The 22,059-nt window shown below is 31.4% G+C and overlaps 1 protein-coding gene across 1 annotated transcript; it reads right to left on the bottom strand.

Moving 5' to 3' along the window:
- Positions 1 to 2,138: 2,138 nt before the first annotated feature.
- On the bottom strand, positions 2,139 to 18,989 carry LOC124540746 (GTP cyclohydrolase 1). Its single transcript, XM_047118447.1, has 7 exons — positions 18,840 to 18,989; positions 8,287 to 8,564; positions 6,925 to 7,032; positions 5,271 to 5,372; positions 4,520 to 4,685; positions 3,429 to 3,545; positions 2,139 to 2,717 (listed from the first exon to the last, which is right to left on the bottom strand). Exons 2-7 carry the CDS (start codon positions 8,543 to 8,545, stop codon positions 2,588 to 2,590), a joined length of 882 nt encoding a protein of 293 aa, XP_046974403.1. The 5' UTR covers positions 8,546 to 8,564; positions 18,840 to 18,989; the 3' UTR covers positions 2,139 to 2,587.
- Between the last annotated feature and the right edge of the window lie 3,070 nt (positions 18,990 to 22,059).

Raw genomic sequence — 22,059 nt, 5'->3', positions numbered from 1 at the left:
ATCCAGTGGTAATAAATATTTAAAATTTTATTTTACAGCGCCATCTAGTGGTGAGTTACAGCAAATTATAAAGCTTGTTTGAAAAATATACATATATGAGTGCCAATTATCATACAGCGTCGAAATGTATCACTTACAAACAGACAAGGACATCGATTTCTATATACATATTAGATCACCTACAAGTGCACGAGATGACCCATTGGTTCCGATGATTGAAGTAAGTAGGGTTCTTTATTAACTGACTCCAAAAAATTGTACTTTCAATTCAATTTTCATATTTTGTTACTTACGGTATTGACTCCGGAGATTGATTAATTTTCAAATTTAAATATATAATTTTTCGTTTATGCTTAATGTTTCTTAGTTGGTCTCATTTAAATTTAAAAAGCACTCTTCTATAAGAGTTCCGAGAATCCGAATTCTTCATCTATGTGAAGAAATTGGTTTTTATTTCTTGGGCTTGGTAGTGTAGTTGTTATTTGAAGTTGTTTTTTTAATTTCATCTTAAGTGTGCTTAAAAGTTATCTCGTGCCAAGGGGTGAAGTATAATCGTGAGGAAACCTTCGACAATCAGTCACAGGTAACAACCAAAACTAGAATCACCACTAAACCTACATCATTGGTCTAACTTTGTGGTTTATAGAAAAAATAAAATAAATATATAGGGATATCAAATAAAAACCAAAATCTGAACTTAAATAAAAAAATTTATTTAAAAAATCAAATGCTCACTTTACAATATTAAATATAAAATTCGTATATTCACATTTTTTAAGGCATCGTCATGGAATCAACATTGTATTAAAAAAAAAAATATCGTAAAAATGTCAAGCGTCAGCCATTTTACGTCTTGAGATTTTTACATTGGTCCACTTATAGACAATACATTGTACTCATCGTATTCGATTTTTAAACTAACGAACTTTTTTTTTTTTGAGAGAAGCGATGACTTTTGGGCAATGAAATTCGCCATCGAATCTCACAAAAAATATTCATTTGTCAACAACATTAAAAGAAAAAAAGGAATGTGTTTCTTACTAACATAATTAACTAAGTTGAACATGCATATGATTACTTAAGGCAGTTTGATTTGAAAAAAAAATGATAAAAACAAATATTTATATTAATATACATTTAACAAAAAAAAAAAAACAATATTTACAAAACAGGTTTTGGCACGCATTATATAACTCTTAGAAAATCAAAAAATATAAAAATATGCGTGTTACAAAAATATTAAATAAAGCGTGTATGGAAATCAAAGTATTCCTTTTTTGAATTTAAAACTTGTTCAAACAAAAACAATGCAAGAACAAAAATGAGAAAAGCGAAAAACTAACTTAACATAAAAAAATGAATCAACAAAATGCAGAACTCCTATTATATTATATTAGAATACAAAGAAAAAAAACTTAGAGCTTTTAAAAAGACCTTAACATAGACCTCATTACTTCTTTCTTTGCATTTGTAACTCAATTACTCCTCAAGTTATAATAAAATTAAATGTAATGTTAAACTCATTATAATAATAATGAGCTTATATTATTTTGATTCATTTAATATTAAAATATCAGAGATGAATCAGAAAGAAGCAAAACTAATTTTCATTTTGTGTTTAAAAATTGAATAATATAATAAAAACAGATAATATATGATTGTAAATGGCAACATTTACTGATTCATTTTATAGTTAAAAACTTATCATAATCTACTTAAAATATGAATTAAAAGAAAACTTAATTTTATTTAAAAATAAGTTATTGCTGATCCGTAATTAATATTTGTAAATTTTTGTAAATAATTTGAACACAAACACTTATGATAATCTATAATGTTATAATATGAACTTTAACTAAGGAACTTTGAAATTAGGACTATTGTTTTTAAATTTGGAACAAAATAATTTAAAAATATATGTTTAAATATAGTACGACACAGCTTAGATGTAGCGTCGGCGAATTCAATAAAACCGATTACTGCCGATTTATACAACCAAAACAAATAGCTCCCTATCGCGCCATTAGACGCTATTCGTCGCTATAGATAGATTGTCGAGTCAGTGACGTGTCAAATTGACGAATATATTAGGTCATATGATATTACAAGTTATTAAGTTTGTGTAAAGATTATATTTGGGATAGCGTACTTGATTCGGATGTGATCGGTTTTACGAATTTTACCGATGCTACATCTAAGTTGTATTGTACTATATATATTTTAGTATTGTAAATGTCACTGTAAGCCATGTTTTTGTCGAAATATAAATTTCAACAAAAATGACTCGTAAAACAAAATAGTTAAATAACGTTATTCCGAAATCAATAAAATAAATTTGTAATTACTTAATAGATTTGTGGGTTACTTAAAAGGCCATCACTAAACTGACTGCGAATTTAAATAGTCTTGCTATTTAAAAGTGCCACTGTAAAGTTACAGTCTTCAGTAAGAAAAAACGATTCTAGTATGTTACGAAGAACGAAATAGTAGGCAAAGAACTCCTTTGTATACAAAAAAAACTCCTTTAAGTAAAAATAATTTACAGTGAATGAGCAAAACATGAAATAACAATTAATCGGTGTGATCCTCACTTGGAGTGCACGAGGTTGAGGAACTCCTCCCTGGTCTTCGGGTCGTCGCGGAAGACGCCCAGCATGGTCGACGTGACGGTCTTGCTGTTGATCTTCTGGACACCGCGCATCACCATGCACATGTGTCTGTTGGTACAAACACAAACTTACTGATGGTGAAGATAAATCGTTCACCAGGACTTATTTTGGTCTCTACGAGCTATTGACATATGTTTAAAATATATAGAATAAATAGGCCATTATTTAGTGACCTTGCGCTCATAAATTTGTATAATAACAACGCTGCAATTTTGACATACTAGCTAGCGAAGGACATATGTTTTATACTGTTTTTTTTTTCGAATATTATATAAAAACCTCAATAAATTATATATCTAAACCTTCCTTATGAATCTCTCTGTATATTAATGAAAACGGTACGAAAATCGGTTTAGTAGTTTTGGAGTTTATTTACAAATTATAAGCAGTAAAGTAAAGTAAAGTAATAGCCCACAGCTGAGATGAGGCCTCCTCTTCCATTAAGGAGAGGGTTTGGAACATATTCCACCACGCTTATCCAATGCGGGTTGGTGAAATTCACATGTGGCAGAATTTCGATGAAATTAGACATATGCAGGTTTCCACACGATGTTTTCCTTCACCGCCGAGTACGAGATGAATTATAAACACAAATTAAGCACATATATACAGTGGTGCTTGCCTGGGTTTGAACGCGCAATCATCGGTTAAGAGGCCCGTGTGAACTGGGCCATCTCAGCTCATAATAAGCAGTACAGAAAAATTTAGCTTCTTAAGTAATCGCACTCGTAAATTTAAGGAAATATCGTGAATACGTACACTCCCTCGATGACGACGGCGACGCCGGCCGGGCGCACGGCCTGCGTGACGGCCACCGCGATCTGCTTTGTTAGGCGCTCTTGCACCTGCAGCCGGCGCGAGAAAATCTCCACGATCCTACCGACAGACGGAACCGTATTGAAGTCTCTCTTGGAATTGGAATTATCTTCCAGCGTCCTGGCTTCGCACGGGTGCAATACTGGTACTAAATGCACTACAGAATTTGTACATATGCGACATCACTTGGTGGTAGGTTAGGTACCACCCACTCATCAGATATTCTACCGCTAAACAACAATACGAAGTATTGTTGTGTTCCTGTTTGAAGGGTGAGTGAGCCAGTGTAACTACACAAGGGACATAGCATCTTAGTTCCCAAGGTTGGTGGCGCATTGAATAGTTAATATTTCTTACAGCGTCATTGTCTATGGGTAATGGTGACCACTTACCATCAGGTTGCTCATATGCTCGTCCGCCAACCTATTCAATAAAAAAATAACTTTAGAAACTTCTAAAATTATCCGTGTTTCTTTACCGTATTGTCAATGTATTAATATTATCTATTGAAAAAAATTGCATCAAAATCCGTTGCTTAATATTAAAGATCTAAGCATATATAGAGACAGACAGCAGTAAGCGACTTCGCTTTATACTGTGTAATGGATGATAATAATGATTATTTCGTCTATTACATATATATTCTCTACTCTCACCCATACTGTACATGTGATGCGTCAAAGATGACCGGAAATAAATTACGCGTAAGGTTTTACGTGCTTTCCGAAATACTATAGTGGAAACTTTCAAATCAAATGCTCCGGGCGATTATGAGAGTTTTTAGACAAAAAGAGTAAAATTTATTGGATTTTCAAGGTTTCTGACTTTATATCTAATCTGATGACCAAAGAGTTTTTTTTTATGTACCAGTCCAAAAAGTCCACATATGTACAGAAATTTGACCGGAAGAAATTTGACTCATGACATTAAAGTAATAGATTTATAAGCTTTCCTCGAGAGGATTAAAGGTACGGGAAATATTACACTACTCACAGGAACAGTTACATTACAACGGTAGAAAAATGAATGCTCACCTGGCCAACTTACTGAGCCCAAGAATCTTGCCTTGGGGTAGGTAACCGATGGAAACCTTGCCGTAGAACGGAACGAGATGATGTTCGCACATTGAGAACATTTCTATATCCTTAACAACGACCATTTCATCCGTGTCTTCGTCAAATATGGCATTGTTAAGGACCTCTGTAAGTAATAAAAATGTACTTTATTTAACTAGACTTCAACGAACACTTATAAAATTTACCAAAGATTATATACGTAGATTCAAATCAGTTACTAATTCTTTTTCACCATTAATGTATATAGCATACAATAATGATAAAATTTGAAACAAGACGAGAGAGAAACAAGTCTTGTTTTTGCCTAGATGCTTGCTATATCGTCATAACACAGCCTTATCTAGGCAATGTAAAAATAAATGAAATTTGGAGAACAATAGTACCCATTATGAAGTTGTTTGACGTCTATAAATATCGTGTGACGCCAAAAAAGAAAACCAACCTTAGAAAGCACTTAAACTTACTAAAATGTTAATGTTCGTAATTTTTTGATAAGAGAATATGTTAAAAATAATTGTCATTGAATTCAAATGGTGATCTTATATATCTTCAATACTGTTAACATCTTCAATTACATAATATTTAAAAATGCCAAGAAATAATACAATTCTTGTACCAATTTTTGAAACAAGCCATTTAATCAAATACGTCTTAAAACTGATCTTTTTGATTGTTTTTAAAATGTTTATATATAAGAATCAATTATTACCTTCGAGACTTTGATCGTATCCTTTGGTAAAGAACAACATTGCCTTGGCGGCACGTTCTGGTGTTTTCAGAAGACCCTGTCTCTCGGGATCTTCGCCTAAGCCTGTAATTAAAAAGATCCAAGATTATTACAACAGCATTTTGAGATATTAATAATAAGATACATGTTAGGTTAACAATAAAGTAATAAAATAAATTATACAATAAATAATTCATTATTCACTTGAGAGAAAGTAGAGCATCCTAGTTAAATTTTAGATACACACGTAGATTAAGATGGAGAGAAAACATCTTCGATGTAAACTAGTCCCCAAGACAGTCACAATATAAACAGACAGCATCTTAAATATTGTACATATAAAATAGTGTAAGGATTTTTGTCCCAGTGATTATGGGGTGATAACTGCATTAGAAGGAGAGTCGAGATGGCCCAGTGGTTAGAACGCGTGCATCTTAATCGATGATTGCGGGTTCAAACCCAGGCAAGTACCACTGATTCATGTGCTTAATTCATCTTTATAATTCATCTCGTACTCAGCGGTGAAGGAAAACATCGTGAGGAAACCTGCATGTGACAAATTTCATAGAAATTCTGCCACATGTGTATTCCACCAACCCGCATTGGAACAGCGTGGTGGAATATGTTCCAAACCTTCTCCTCAAAGGGAGAGGAGGCCTTTAGTCCAGCAGTGGGAATTTACAGGCTGTTGTTGTTTGTTGTTGTAACTGCATTAGAGAATTCGGTTACGATTTCATTTTGAAGAGCTTCAGCCTTAAGCCTTCCTGATGTTAAAAGATGCGAAGAAAATTAATAGGATTATTGTTGGAATTGTTATGAAATATCAACTAATTTCTTTTGAGAAAAGTTACTGGCCTGGGGCGGCACTATGGAGGTATAGGAAAAATATGAAAACAGTAAAAAAAATTAAAATTAATTGTTTACGACAAAGTCCGACACTAAATACCGATACTGTCATTTAAATAAATAATTTAAAAAGGTTATCATGTGGCGCCAAATGTAGATAAGTGCAAGAGTTTACAATGAAATCTAAATCAATCCTGTCATAAGATTCTAGGTCTAAATTCTTAAAAATCTTTTGAATAAATACAAAGTAAAGCGTGAGTTGAAATAGTAGAAATAAGATTGTGATCCAAAATTGTAATGCTACTGAATTCTGTGACAAGACATTTTTGAAATGTTATTATCAAATACCTTTGAGTTCGATTAGGTTACATACAATTGATAATTTGTAATAAAGTTTTAAGGTAAATTCAATATTACTATTATAAATGTGAAAGTAACTTTGTCTGTTTGTCGCCCTGTCACAACTAAACCCTTGAACCAAATTTGAAGAAATTTGTTATGAAGCAAAATGAAGCCGAGGGCGAATACTAGTAATCAATAATAAAGTAAGTTGAAATCTTTGTATCTGTTTGGTTACATCTATCAAAAGACCTTTAAATATCAGTAAAACCTTTGTAGAATCCTTCTTTCATCTAACATACGTATAGTATGTCACAACTTAGATGTAACATTAGAAATAATTATCGATGATATGAGATACCTAATTCAGATGTGATCGGTTTTACGAATTTTGCCGATGCTACATCTAAGTTGTGTCGTACTATACTGCAACGTTCAAATTAGATCTTACCTGTCAGTAGTAGTCTATAGGAGTTAGCCATGTCAGGTAACAGGGCTTCCCTGGTGGGAGGTCTGTGGTCGAGTTCCAGGTCGTGATGGAATGTGCAGTTCTCATGGCCTGGAATAAAAAAATAATTTTATATTGGGATCGTTATTAAGATAACTTTATTGCAATTAATATAGGTTTAATTAATATTGTAGTTACTATGTTGCGGGTTAAGTATCTTTGACCTAAAATCAAGGGCAGTCAGAAATAATGTGTTTGTAATAATTAACTCTACATTGTAACGTGGATATATATTTTTAATTAAAAACAATGCAATTTAATAACTATATATTTTTATAATTGAAATGATGGAAGAATTCCAAGGAGGTTTTATTTAAAAATTCAAATTTATTTGTGACACTCACAAATTCAACTTTTTTTTTGGTGTAGTAATCTCGCATAGGACAAAATATATTCGTCTTTGCTTTTTTTTTGACAAAGATTTATCTATTAAAATATATTTCTGGTCCAATAAGAAGCACTGAGCATAAACGTGACTATGACGTCGACTATATAAGGATTTTCTCTCTCGATAAATGTCTTGAACAGATGTCAATGTAACTTTATCACGTTTTTTATCAACTATTCAACATTATTTTTCCTTACATTGTATTACTGTAAATTTACATCTGCAAGTTTCTCTTCCATACGTATATAACAGTAGTCTGTTTTTAATCTTGAATATAAAAAAAATCATGATCATTAACAGTTGTGATAAACCAGTAAAATTTATTTAATATTTTTAATTTGTATTAGGATTGTATTACTCATATAATTTTAATGAGCAAATTTGCAAAATCTGAAGGCATGGTCCAAATCGTCACTTACGTTTCGGTTTTTAGAAAATGAAAATGTAACAAAATGAGGCATACGATAGGTATGTGCGTTTATAAGTATAACATAATATGCAACACATTTTTCCCTAATAAACGTGTTTAAAGAATTTGAAATTAAAAGTTGCGGAAAGAAATCCGCCATCGAAAATTTGTCGACAAATAGGTGAAGATATTTTGGGAAACAGATTAAGCAATAGCCCATCTCATCGTACGTATTTAAGTTATTCTTAGTAGAAACTTATTTATAGGGTACCCTGCATAATGGATTACCTCATTTCACAGGCTGAATATATCTACACTTCCATGCTAAAGGAAATAAATACCTACCGTTGTAAATGATAAGTACCTTTTCTGATGGAAATTCCGTAATTATGGTAATGTAGACTTGAACAGTACAGATTATATCGTGGATAGATTTGAAGGAAGAAATAAAAATGTTGCCAGAAAAATAATTATTCTGAAAAACCGTCAGTCCAAAAAATCAACAAACCCGGTGTAGTGGAGGTCCTCGGTGTCATTGGTGTCCCTGGTACTTCTAGTTCGCTCTCAGCGTCGTTCATGTGGAAATTCTTCAACGCTTCCGGTGTCTTCTTGTACTTGCTTACAAACGATCCCTTTCCCGCGCAAACGTCGCCATTTTCTTTGTCTTCCGAAATCGAATTTCGAATCGAGCGCGAACTGACGCGGCGTATTAGGGAAGATGGCGGTACCGGTTGTTCGGTTAGATCTTTACCATTGACAGCGGCCATTTTTATTTTATCATCAAGTCTAAAAAATGTTTTTTTTTTTTAATTTTTATTTATTTGAGCGAGTGTCGTCCAAACGTGCGGATTGCGTCGATTAACTTTAGGAATGATGTTTTATTAGTGTATCTTTAGGTTATCTGTAATTATTTTACGACTTGTTTGTTGATAACCTATTTTACACGCTTCCTAGGGGACAGTATTGTTTTCTAATATGTTACAATGTTTCATGTTATATGCCAGTATCTTTTACTAATGGTTGATATATAGAAATATAATTAATAATTTTGTATGTTTTATGTGAAATTACTTAATGAATGTCTTACTGAAATATTTTGGTACCTTTTTTTAAGCTTTTATTATATTCTCATTATAACAGATAATGCTTAGGAGTACTCGTAATTAGAAGTGTCAAACGTCAACGTCAATGTCAGATTTCATTTGGCTTCAAACTCATCGCTCATTGGTCGTCTATTGCGTCATTGGCTGACACTGACCAATGAGCGCCTTTGAAACTGGCTTTTATTACATATCATGAAATAGAATGAAATATATTAATTTTACTATTAAATATGCGAGAATAAAATTAATTAAAATATTTAAATTAAGAACATATAGTTATTTAAAATAAACAATAAAGATTATACAACAATTCATTGAACTGTTATCTGCGCACATGTTACGCAATTTTTCCTACATTTGTATCATACTAAGAAAGCAACGATAAGAATTATTATGTATTCCATACACGAGATTATATATTTTAATTAATAATTAATTAATTAACGATATCGTTCGTTTGAATACACGAGTTGATGATGCGTCAAAACAACGGATGCTGTATCGATGATCTTGTGGCGTTTCTGACATTTAGGTATTGTGTTAAAAATTCATTGATTAATAAGACTTACATTATCATATAATATTACTAGCGACCCGCCCCGACTTCGCACTGGATATGTATCATTATATTACATAAAATAATCATAAAATATAACTTATGTGTTATTCTGATGTAAAAACTATATTGCTGTAAAATTCCATTCAAATTCGTTCTATAGTATTTTCGTGAAAGAGTAACAAACATACATAAAAAACTACAATTTTTCGCATTTATAATACACCTACCAAGGTGGGGTTAATATTCGCAGAAGTTGTTATTATTGTACTTTTTATTATTAAAAATAAAAAACAATGAATATGAAATAAGAATAGCAATAATTATGTACTCATAAAAACATTAGCTGTTGTAAATTACAAAACAATTGTGGAAAATTTTGCCAAATATTTGACACGTGGTTAAATTATCAAATTATACTAATTTTCCTATCATGGAGACACAGTTCTCTGATCTGGTTTCTAAGAAAGAACATAACATGAGTTGAAAATGAAACAGTGATGGAAATATTCCATTGGAAGGTTACATAAAGTTGCATTTATAATTAACTAGTACTCGCCCGCGTCTTCGCATGTTAGGGTGTTGGTAAGTGTGTCAGGCAAAATAGGTAGCCTATATTCTTTTTTGGAGTTCATATTTGCTTCAGATCAAATTTCATCAAAATCGGTTCAGCGGTTCGTGAAAGGGCGAGAGACAGATAAACAGACAGACCTTTACATTTATAATATTAGTATATATTATCTGAGGGTAAGGAGATCTAAGATACTATGATGCGACAAAAATTGGGGCCGAAGTAAAAGTTGCACTGACGAAATCCAATAATATGATTACGTTTCATTTTACATTTATGATAAAGGTACACAGACGGACAAACGGGCCTTTTCGGTTATTAACAATCGAGGCTATAGCGCTTTTAGAAGTATTAAACATTCTGAATACCACACGCCAATCTTGGTAGCCAAGATGTCATGCCCCTTGTGCTTGTAGTTACACGGGCTCACTAACCCTTCAAACCGGAACTAAACTATCCTAAGTGATCATGATATTATTTATGCTTAGGTTAAGTTATATTGTCATTTATAATACAGCAGTTGTAACCAGTTCGGTTTTTAGCTGATTGCGTGCAACGTGCTTTTAATGTCTCGACCAATGAGCGGATGTTGGCTCGAGATTTCAACCAATCACGATCGCGCAAAGTTGATTGATAATAATTATTATTGTAATTTTAATCCCATATTAATCAAGCATTGTTCGTGTTACTATGACATAAAGTGGTCATTTTAATATTACAATGTCGATAAGTGCCTATTTTTTTTCTATATTTTAATTATATGGTTATTTTTAATCTGTTCTTGACTTCAATTGTTTTTTTTATTATTTAATCTTGTTTTATTATTACTAGTTATATTGTTTATAGACCAAACTAAGGTCTGTTCTGATCTAGAGTATTCCCGGTCACAGCGTATCTGTGTGCGCCTTTTTTATTGTATAGTTGTAACAAATGTTCCAAGTGATGGCAAATGTTGGCCGTCCGAAATAGTCACCGTACCTTACATCACCAATGCGCCACCAACCTTGGTAGCTAAGATGGTATATTTGTGCATGTAATTTTACTGGCTCACTCAGATTTCAAACGGGAAATTAACTGTAACTGTATGGTGATAGAATATTACTAAGTAACTGTATGGTGATAGAATATTTATTTAGTTGGTGATACCAGTCTTGGATCTAAGGAACGGTGTATTTATTTCAGCGCCAATATCTATTGGTGCTGCTGACCACTTACCATCACATAACCCTTAGATTATCCGTTGTTTTTATTTTTATTTTTTTATAAAAGTCCACGACACATCCGTAGCGTTTATTTAGTAATTTTGTGTATTATTAACAATGTCGGGTCTAGGAGTAAAACCAAAACTATATATGAAAGTCATGATCTATTTAATCGCGTTTGTGTGTGTGTGTATATGTATGTGTGCGTGTGTTTTGGTTTGATTAATTAATATGTTATTTATTTCCTACATGTTAACATGATTAATAATTAATCAATGATATATAAGTTCAGACTTGTATGTTTATTTATTTGCGATCATGCGATTATCCATATGTTAAGTTTACATTATTAATAACTAGCTAAACCTGCGTCTTTACCCGCGAAATATTTATAAGACTACTTGTAGAGTACACAAACCTTACCAATGTTATCTCTACCAGAGGTAAATTAAGTATAATAACTAAATCGGTTCAGAAATGTCAGCGCGATGATTAACAGTGTTAACAGAGAAATAATACAGTACATCAATATTAAAGTTTGCAAATCAACAGAGGACGAACATACAAAATAATCTTTCTTTTTTATATATTAAGATATTAATCCAAGTGTTTTAGAACAAGGCGGCTAGGTTAACTATTTCTGTGACCTAGAAATCCAGTCAGTGTACGGTCGTAGTCGTCACGAATAAGATCAAGAATAAACTCTAATAATATCCATAGTTATAAAATTAACCTTTTATACACTAGAATATATTTTTTGTTACAGCTTTTTATATATTACTAACGACCCCGGCTTCAGGCGCAATATTAATACTAAATAAATTACAGAACGTCATATAAAAAAATCATAATTTACATTTTAAATCTCAGAATACGGCTTACTATTGCTTGGGAGCTGAGGTGGCCTAGTGGTTAGAACGCGTGCGTCTTAATCGATGATTGCTAGTTCAAGCCCAGGCAAGCACCACTATATAGATGTGATTAATTTGTGTTTATAATTCATCTCGTGCTCTAATTTCAACGAAATTCTGCCACATGTGCATTCCACCAACCCGCATTGCAACAGCGTGGTCGAATATGTTCCAAAACCTCGCCTTAATGGAAGAGGATACCTTATCCCAGCAGTGGGAAATTTACAGGCTGTTACTTTACTTTACTTTTTTACTTTTATTACTAGCAATAAGTATAATTATAACAGCAAAATTAAAACGCTTTCAGGCAGGTTAACCGTTGTACAAGTTTAAGAAACGAATCTTCATTTATTAGTAAAGATATTAGTTTTACAATATAACTAGTTATCACCTGCGGTTTTGTTCGTAATTTAATGGCTGGCAAATAGTACCCTATGTATATGCTTGGAGTTCAAGCTTACTTTATACAAAATATTATAAAATCTGATTCAGTTGTTTGTCTGTGTACAAACATACATATGGAAAACATTTATAATAATAGTATGGATGAAGATATCGTTACGAATTTATTATATTAAATATAGACCAGTGGAAAGTTTCACGTTGTTATGACAGTACCTTCAAATAACTGTCAATAGCACAGTTCTAATAAAATCTGAATCTGATGAATGTGTAGTATAACAAACGGACAAAGAAATATTATTATTATTATTATTATTTTATAGTATAGGTTGGCAGACGAGCATATAGGCCACCTGATGGTAAGTGGTCACCATCACCCATAGACAATGACGCTGGAATAAATATTAACTATTCATCACATCGTCAATGTGCCACTAACCTTGGTAACTAAGATGTTATGTCCCTTGTGCCTGTAGTTACACTGGCTTACTCACCCTTCAAAATCACACTACAATACTGGGTACTGTTATTTGGCGGTAGAATAACTGATGAGTGGGTGGTACCTACCCAGGCGGGCTTAAACAAAGCCCTACCACCAAGAAATTATTAAACTATATTAAAGCCTTTAACTCAAAACTCAAATAAAACATAACATATTATGTATACTGTATGTGTCTGTATGTAAACGTTTTTCTATTCTATAGTTTTACATTTAAGTTTGTATGTATAATGTATGTTTTTTGGTAATTTTTATTAATTATCTTTGAGGTGGTCATTAAATAAATAATATATTTTAAGGCTCTAAATATAGCGATAACTATAACTATGTTATATAATCGTAAATCGACTTTTAAGTAATCTTACATTTTTCATTTCATTTTACCTAGGACTCTAAAAAATATGTTGAATACGCAATTATTTCTATCACTTTTTAGTGCATATTTATATGTTTTAACAGTGTTTTGTTTGCAGTCGGTTTTTCTTTTCGTTAAAATTTTTATTTACCATAACAGTACCTAATAAATATTCTACGCATATCAAACGGTACTATATAAAATTCACTATACGTAGAACCTATGTATATATATGTATGTATAACACAAAGAGCTTTGAAATTGAAAGTATTTCTATTTATAGTTCAATCGCGTTCATAGCTCGCCGTCTGTGTTACTCAACCACGCTATTAACATATAAAGCTAAATTGTTTGTTTGTCGTGGATTTACGCGATCGATTTATTTGATGCAACTTTTATTTCCTGATAGGCTATAGTTTCAGGAAAGAAGCTGTATATGGACAAGATTCGTGTACAAATTTATGTTTTACATGAGTACCATAATTATATATACTAAATATATTGGAGTTGGTTTGTGTGCTATATAAGGTACTTATTTAATTTCGTGCGTGTAAAACCGCAGATTCAACTACTATAATAAATATGACTAGCTGTGCCCGCGACTTCGGGGCGTTTGAATTAAACAAAAAAATATTGTAGCCTAATTTACTTTCTATTACATGAGCTATTTGCCAGTGAAATTCCCGTCAATATCGGTCAAGCCGTTCCATAGATTAACCGGAACAAATAGATCGACAAAATTGTAAAAAACGTTATTTTGTATATATAGCGAGTGTTAAGTATAAAGCGGTTATTTTCATATTACAAACAGACGCTCCAATTACATTATATGTATAGATAAAACGAACGGTAAATGAAGATATATGACGTATGAATGGAAAAATATATCGCTCAACGTGTCTCTATATTTTCTTACTATTTAAACGGAATTAATTTATGGAAAGTCGGGGAAACTACCTAGTTCAAACATGACCTAGCTCTTATACTATACCCATATAGTTGCAACTAATATTCATATTAAATTAACTTACTTAATAATTTTTTTTTTAATTTAATTAGTTATCTCCTTATTAGTTTTTTTTTTATTTGATTTGACATATATACACTTTGCTCTTTTGCCTACTTATATTACAGTTGTAAATACAAATCTTGAAGATCACACAGATATACGAATAATAATTAATTAATTATTAATTAAATAATCTTTGAACTCAGGTATACGGTTTCCGAAACGAGTTTTATAACTAACTCACTTAATTTTGACATTGACCGTCTTTTTAACGAGGATAAACGTTTTGAATGATTTGTTACAATTTTTCGACACGTATATGCAAATATGATCTTTGTGTCATTGTAATAAGATCGATAGTTCGGTGGACGTTAACGAAACTCTGTTTTGATTTCAACGATATCACAACGATACGTTGATGATTGACCTTACTTCGTACAGACAGCAAAAAAATGTACCTAGCTGAACAAATTCATATGGAATTATTTCATCTTATTTAATTTTGGGACTTTTGAATGAGGATTTTGTGCTTCGAAATAAAAAAGTAAAAGTCAAGTAACAGCCGGTAAATTTCCCACTGCTGGAATAAGGCCTCCTCCTCCATTAAGGAGAGGGCTTGGAACATATTCCACGACGCTGTTCCAATGCAATGTTGGTGGAATGCACATGTGGCTGAATTTCTATGAAATTAAACACATGCAGGTTTCCGTCACCGAGCACGAGGTGAATTATAAACACAAATTAAGCACATATATACAGTGGTGCTGCCTGGGTTTGAACCCGAAATCATCGGTTACGATGCACGCGTTCTAACCACTGGGCCATCTCAACTCTAAAAAAAACTTCAAATATTTATGATTCTACACAAAAGTGTCACACATCCATATTGTCACGTTAATTGTTGGTAAAGAAATCATAAGCATTCAGAAGCAGCCAATCAAAAAGAACCTACACTCACATATGTGACAATGACAGATACTCTTACATACATAGAACATGCTTTATATACATAATTGTTCTTCATGTGTGTACGTGTGAATTTGGTTTTTGATGTGTGTGTGTGTGTTTGTGTTTGCCTGTACGGTATACTATATTGGACGCTTGATGTCGCTAGGATTGGATAACGGTATTATTATTATTTTTTTTAATTAGCTATCTGAACATAATTATTTTCGTATTTATTATATAATTATAATTAATGTTTATAGTCATATAAATCACAAGTTATGTTATATCATCTAATCAAAGTTAATTTGATTTTAAGGTTGTTTTGATTGTATTTTTAATTAAAAGCCTAAAACCGGTTTTGTATTAATTAAAAATAAATGAGATAACATTAATCAATTCACAGATTAAAAACTGCTAAATTACCTTTATTTAAAAATAAAACATTTTTTTGCCGACCGTACATGCTACAAATTAAATAACAAAGACGTAATGTTCCTGTGAATTCTACTAACGCGGGCTATAAAAAAATTACACGTGATCTATTGATTTTTGCATGCGATTCTGTTCTTTAAACATATGAAAGTAAGCTCTATTATTGCATTAATTAATAATATATGTTTTGTAAGTTACGGTTTTTTCCTAAATAAGTAAAAGTATTAAATCTAGAGGTCTTAGGTACGATCGGTCTAATTGCGTAAGAATTTGTTAAAGCTAGGTCGGCGTGGAATTCGAAATTCGTTTTTTAAATTCAAATTCGAATTTCGAATTGTCATTTAAGTATATTGTATGTTACGATATTTTAATAAAAATAGAAAGTAAAATAAGGAAAGTAGATCACCATACTGTTATAAACTAATCGGTTCGAATTTCGAGCTCTGAATACAAATTAATTTTAAATACCGAACGCATTCTTTAGTTCGTTAAAAGACACCAAAAATTAATATTTTTTTAAACTTGACGTATAACGTATAAAATAGTTCTTCTGATTGGTTGAATTCCTGTTTTAAAAGTTTTAAGAGTGTTAAAAATTTATTTAACCAACGCTTTGTAAAGTTTTCTTAATTATTATTATTATTATTATATAGTATAAAACAAAGCCACTTATTGCTGTCTCTTCCTATGTATGCTTAGGTCTTTAAAATTCCGCAACGTATATACATATTTTGATGCGGTTTTTTTAATAGATAGAGTGATTCGAGAGGAAAGTTTTTGTATACAATGTAGTAAAAAAATGCTGATAATTTTAGCTTAGAAGTTTCTAATGTGATGTCGTAAATAAACAAATTTTGTAGTATATGTATCAGTATTGCACTCGTGCGAAGTCACGGTTAGTTAGGAAATAATTTAACTTTTTGCTATTTCACAAGTTATGATAACATTGGAAGGTGAGGTTCGTGATTCATCCTTTATAAGGACACTGACGAAAAAAAGTAGAACATACAGTACTATTCGGTTTTAATATGAAGCGAGATATCATTAAAACCTCCTTTTTATTATACAACATTTATTTAGGCTGTACACATTTGTACCTTATTTAATTTTCTAAATTCAAATTAGCCGTTTTAATTCTGTTGTCTCTTAACTAATTTGACAGTATTAAACATTGTTATCCTTTTCAACGTCATATATAAGAAACGAGAGAGCAAAAAACTTGCCTACTATTCTTTACCCAAAACAACTTTAACAAGATATAATATACTGTTAGTATGATTAACTGTTTTTTACATATATAATATTTAATTTTCCAAGATTTATAAAATAAAGCCTTTGTGTTATGTTTATTTTTTGTGTGTAATATACACAATATATATATCCTTAAAAAAACGTCAATTGCGCTTGATTTTATGGCTCTGTGCAAGCTCGGGTAGTACCATCTACTATAAAACTTGGTATTTAAGTAGGCTTTTATAAGCAATGTATGATTATAATTTTTCTAGTAATCCTATGAAAACAATTGATAAAATTTTAAATTATAACGGAAATCGGTTAATGAAACTGAGTTAAAGATTGTTTGTATACATAATATAGTTAAGATAAGACACAGTATAAAAATGTCATCGCAAAAGCAGCTAAAACCTTTTTGATATCACGTCCGCAATAAAAGCCAAGTGCCTAGACGGTAAGCTTCCAAACCAAACTATATTGGTGTATTGTGTTTTTTTATTATAGGGCAAAGATATAGGCAAACTTAAAATATTCGAGGTACGTGAAGTATTATATAAATTTATGTATAACAATAGTGAATTTAATATTTTTACATTACTATTAATATTTTTTTAATGTAATACATGTCATTATCATGATGGGTAGGACGAAAACTATGTTAGGATTTATGGATATATAATATGTATAATTATGAAGCATTCCTTGATTTATATACAGGATTTCTAATAGCTGAGACTTAATTTCATTCGAATATTTTTTTATTTTAATAAACTATGGATTTACTTGCATTTTCGTGTCATATATTTAGAGCCTAGTTGAAAAATGTATTATTTTTTTTTTTAAATGCGTGAGACGAAGGCATACTTTTCGACGACGGTTTTGTTTAGCGAACGAATTGATCATAATTTTTATATAAACGAATAAATTTAACACATTGTAAAATATTTCATAATATTTTTAATATAAACAAATCGCAACTATAGTAATTAATACGAGTTCTAAGTACAAAATGACCTCACGAAAAGTGAATGTTTGTCCTTATTCTTCTTAGTACTGTTGGAAAGATAATTTTGTTTGATTTATAGAGATTTAATTTTTTTTTAAATATTTTTTTTAATAACCTTGTACGACGAGGTTGGTTATGTTTTGATTTTGGAAATACAGATTATGAAATAATTTTTTTTCTGCCTTATTTAATTACACATCTCAAATATTGTTATTGTTTTTTTTTATAAAATTACTAGTTTTTTTTGTTTATTCTATATATTATAAGTATTGTATATATTTATTTACGAAACGAAATGTTATATTTTGAAATCTTAACTCTTAGCTGAATTCAAACTTTTTATGTCCTTGTAAATTTATATTATACCGGTTACTACATTTTTTTTTTAAATTTATATTTTACAGAATGTGGAAATTGTAACCAATTATATTTGGCTGTACAGGTTATGCCTTTAATTATCTGTGTTGTTAATTTAAAAAAAAAAAACTATAAATTGTAATTTGAAATTAGAATTCTTATTTTGTGTAACATTATCAATGTTAGCAGTTATTGTTATTGTATTCGAAAAGCTTTAGAAAAACTATATTATTCAGAACATGAACGCTAGAATATATGTATATAACATAAATCCAGACAACATATACAAAAAAAAAAAATACTAAACTGACATTGAAAATTAATCATTCATTCAGTAAACGGTCATGTAGTTTTCTCTCACTTTTCGAGGCTGTATAAAAGTAGACCTCTTCCTTACTTACTTTTTTTTATCCTTTAAAAAAGACACTGGCACATAACAAAAATTAACCGCGCAATCCACTTACGGCATCTACTTACGAGGTTCCTTGGATTTAAAAAAAATAAACAAATTATGGCACACACGTGCACACGCGTTGGACTTGTTTGGCTGACTGGATATAAAGCGTTTAACAGATGACTTTTGTAATACCTTATGCGCTTGTGTGAAAACTGGAAAATCAATATGGCGCCCGTTTTGTAAGGACCTGTTGAGTTTCGCGGGTTTTTTTTTGACAATTATACTGACGTGTATAATTAGATGTTTAAGTGAATGACATTGCTGATTTTTTTTTAATCTGTGGAAAGTTTTGCTAGTGACGTCAGAAATAACCATCGATTGGATGAGATTGATTATGAAATAAAATATTTGATATATGACGATTATTTAATGAAAAAGCATGTCAACTAGACATGCTTTTTCGTACTACATTATAATAATGTAACCTAATTAAATAAAATCATATAAATAAAACTTATATGACATACTAGTTTGCTACTTTATACTCGCGGCTTTGCTTGTGTTATCAGATGTTAGGATTATATCGAACTTGCGTTATACAAAGTTTCATCAAATTTGAATCAGTAGTTCGTGGATCGCAACAGACAGACATATTTGCATTTATAGCATTAGCAAAGATAATAAATACAAATTAAGTATATGAAAAAAAGTATTTTCAAGTATATACTATTATTAGATAAAATAGTTTCAAATGTTTATATTCTGAATAAGACTGTAACTTAATATGCATAATACACAAGCCAATACTGAGAAGCTTTAAGACCAATATTTGCATCAACCAGGAATCGATCTAGTCACTTGATAGTCAATAGAAATGGCCCGGCGTCAGTCTGTGCAAATAGTATCAAAGTTTTTATATATATCTTTATATAGTTAGTAGTAGTAGAAGTTTTATATAGATAAATGTAAGTATGTAATAAATAACTTTGCTTTAAAGAAGAAATAAAACAGTTCTTGTTGGTAGGGCTTTGTGCAAGCCCGTCTGAGTGGGTACCACCCACTCATCAGTTATTCTACCGCAAACAACAGTACTCAGTATTGTGTTCCGGTTTGAAGGGTGAGTGAGCCAGTGTAACTACATGCACAAGGGACATAACATCTTAGTTCTCAAGGTTAGTGGCGCATTGACGATTTAAGGAAAAGTTAGTATTTCTTACAGCGTCATTGTCTATGGGTAATGGTGACCACTTACAATCAGGTGGCCCATATGCTAGTCCGCCAACCTATAAATAACATAATAAAAATGTTTTTTTATGGTATATCTAGACGGATGAGTCAGTAGGTCGTTTGATGGTAAGTCAGTAAGGTCACCATAGTTCATAGACATCGCGCTGTTCGAAATATAAACCATTCCTTATGTCTAACTTAGATGTTATGCCCCTGTTTCTGTGATTACTGGCTAACTCATCCTTCGGAATTGGAACACAATAATACTGATAAGTGCAGTTTCGCGATAGAATATCTGATGAGTGGTACCTACCCAGGCTTGATGATGGATTCAGGAAGAGATGTTTAGAATCCATGTTATTTTTAAAATTTTATGTCAATTCCCTTAGCCGACTTTCGCTAACACTAATTGAGAAGGGTGTATGTATAAGGGAGAGGGTCGACACCGTCCTATTGCCGAAATCATTTGAAAAAAAAACTATTGAGAAATAAATTGGATGGAAGATTTGGTGCCAATATCAGGAAAAACAATTTATATATTATTACGGGAAACAATTAATTTGTTTTTTTTAATTGTATTGAAATAATAAAAAGAGAGAGAGATAGAAGAAGTCAGTTGATAGAAAGAGAAGACACTATACCGTTGTACATACCTATAGGTATGTCAAAATATGGATTTGATTGATTTTATTTAAAAAGTTCTACATATCGACTTTACCTATAATCACACAGGAGATGAATTGCTAAACAATCTTGTGTCTCCTTCTAACGAATACCAAGTCAGTAAGAACAGAAAGAGAGAGTGAGTCAAAACATCCCATAGAGTTTATGAGTTAGAAAGGAAATAGTTAAATATTTCCCTTAAAGCACAATAAAACAGCTTTGTCTGTTGGCTTGTTTTAAAAATAACATGATTGCAGACTAGAATACAATTCCGCTTAATATTACGTCTTATTAAAGTAACTTTTTAATAGCGAAAGAATTATTAAAATCGGTTTAGTATTTTCAGAGTTTTTCAGAATATTTCACTATTGATGAACAAATGGATATATTATAAAATATACACAAGTATATGTATTCGTCTAATTTAGCGTAACATTTTATAACTCAGCTCGTTTTTATAGGCAAAGGAAAACATCCTGAGGATACAAGTCTGTGTTGCACTTGCAAGTGGAAAAATGTGTTTTAATTTTTCCCAAAATAATTGACGCCTCGGTCCAGATGTGGGAGATTTACAAGCAGTTACTTATGATTTAAAATTGTTTATTCAAATTAATTATTTCCGCATAGCCACACCACACTATAAAATGAAATTTGTTACCAAGATCTATCTCTAATGTAATTGCTTTTAATATAAAAAAAAAGATTGCACGTATCATCTTTGACATCTGTAATTATATTTGTTTACATAAATAATTATATTATAGAGATGAGATGGCCCGGCGGTTAGAACGCGTGCATCTTAACCGACGATTGCGAGATCAAGCCCAGGCAAGCACCACTACATATATATAAATATATATACGTAGTGGTGGTACACATATATGTGTTTAATTTGTGTTTATAATTCATCTCGTGCTCGGCGGTGAAGGAAAACATTGTGAGGAAACCTGCATGTGTCTAATTTCATCGAAATTCTATCACATGTGCATTCCACTCACCCGCATTGGAACAGCGTGGTGGAATATGTTCCAAACCTTGTCTCAAAGGGAGAGGAAGCCTTTAGCCCAGCAGTGGGAATTTACAGGCTGTTGTTGTAAAGCAAATTTTAACTTACTGTGGGTAATAATCTGTAATCATCGGTTAAGACGCACGCGTTCTAACCACTGGGCCATCTCGACTCTTGCTTTAAATGAAAAATTTGCTTTAAATGTCATCAAATTCGGTTCAGCAGCTTAACAGTAAAGAAGCGACATACATATAAACAAAGTTACTTTCACATTTATAATATTAGTATACAAGTATAGATTAATTAAACTTCCGTTAAACGATGGTTAATTAGACGTTAAATATTTATTTGACTTATTTTCTCCTGTAGTTGGAATAGGTGTTACTTGAACCTAGTCGGGGAAC

Source organism: Vanessa cardui, chromosome 26, assembly GCF_905220365.1.
Source record: "Vanessa cardui chromosome 26, ilVanCard2.1, whole genome shotgun sequence".
Classification (NCBI taxonomy): Eukaryota; Metazoa; Arthropoda; class Insecta; order Lepidoptera; family Nymphalidae; genus Vanessa; species Vanessa cardui.
This window is presented reverse-complemented; position numbering and strand designations above follow the sequence as displayed.

What these genes read in the sequence shown, in the direction of transcription:
- LOC124540746 (XM_047118447.1), bottom strand. Translation starts at nt 8,545, where the DNA reads ATGGCCGCTGTCAATGGTAAAGATCTAACCGAACAACCGGTACCGCCA. An exon ending in GAGGACCTCCACTACACCGG is followed by an intron (nt 7,033 to 8,286) that starts GTTTGTTGATTT and finishes TTTTTATTCCAG; the next exon opens with GCCATGAGAACTGCACATTC. An exon ending in GCCGTCGTCATCGAGGGAGT is followed by an intron (nt 2,718 to 3,428) that starts GTACGTATTCAC and finishes TTGTACCAACAG; the next exon opens with ACACATGTGCATGGTGATGC.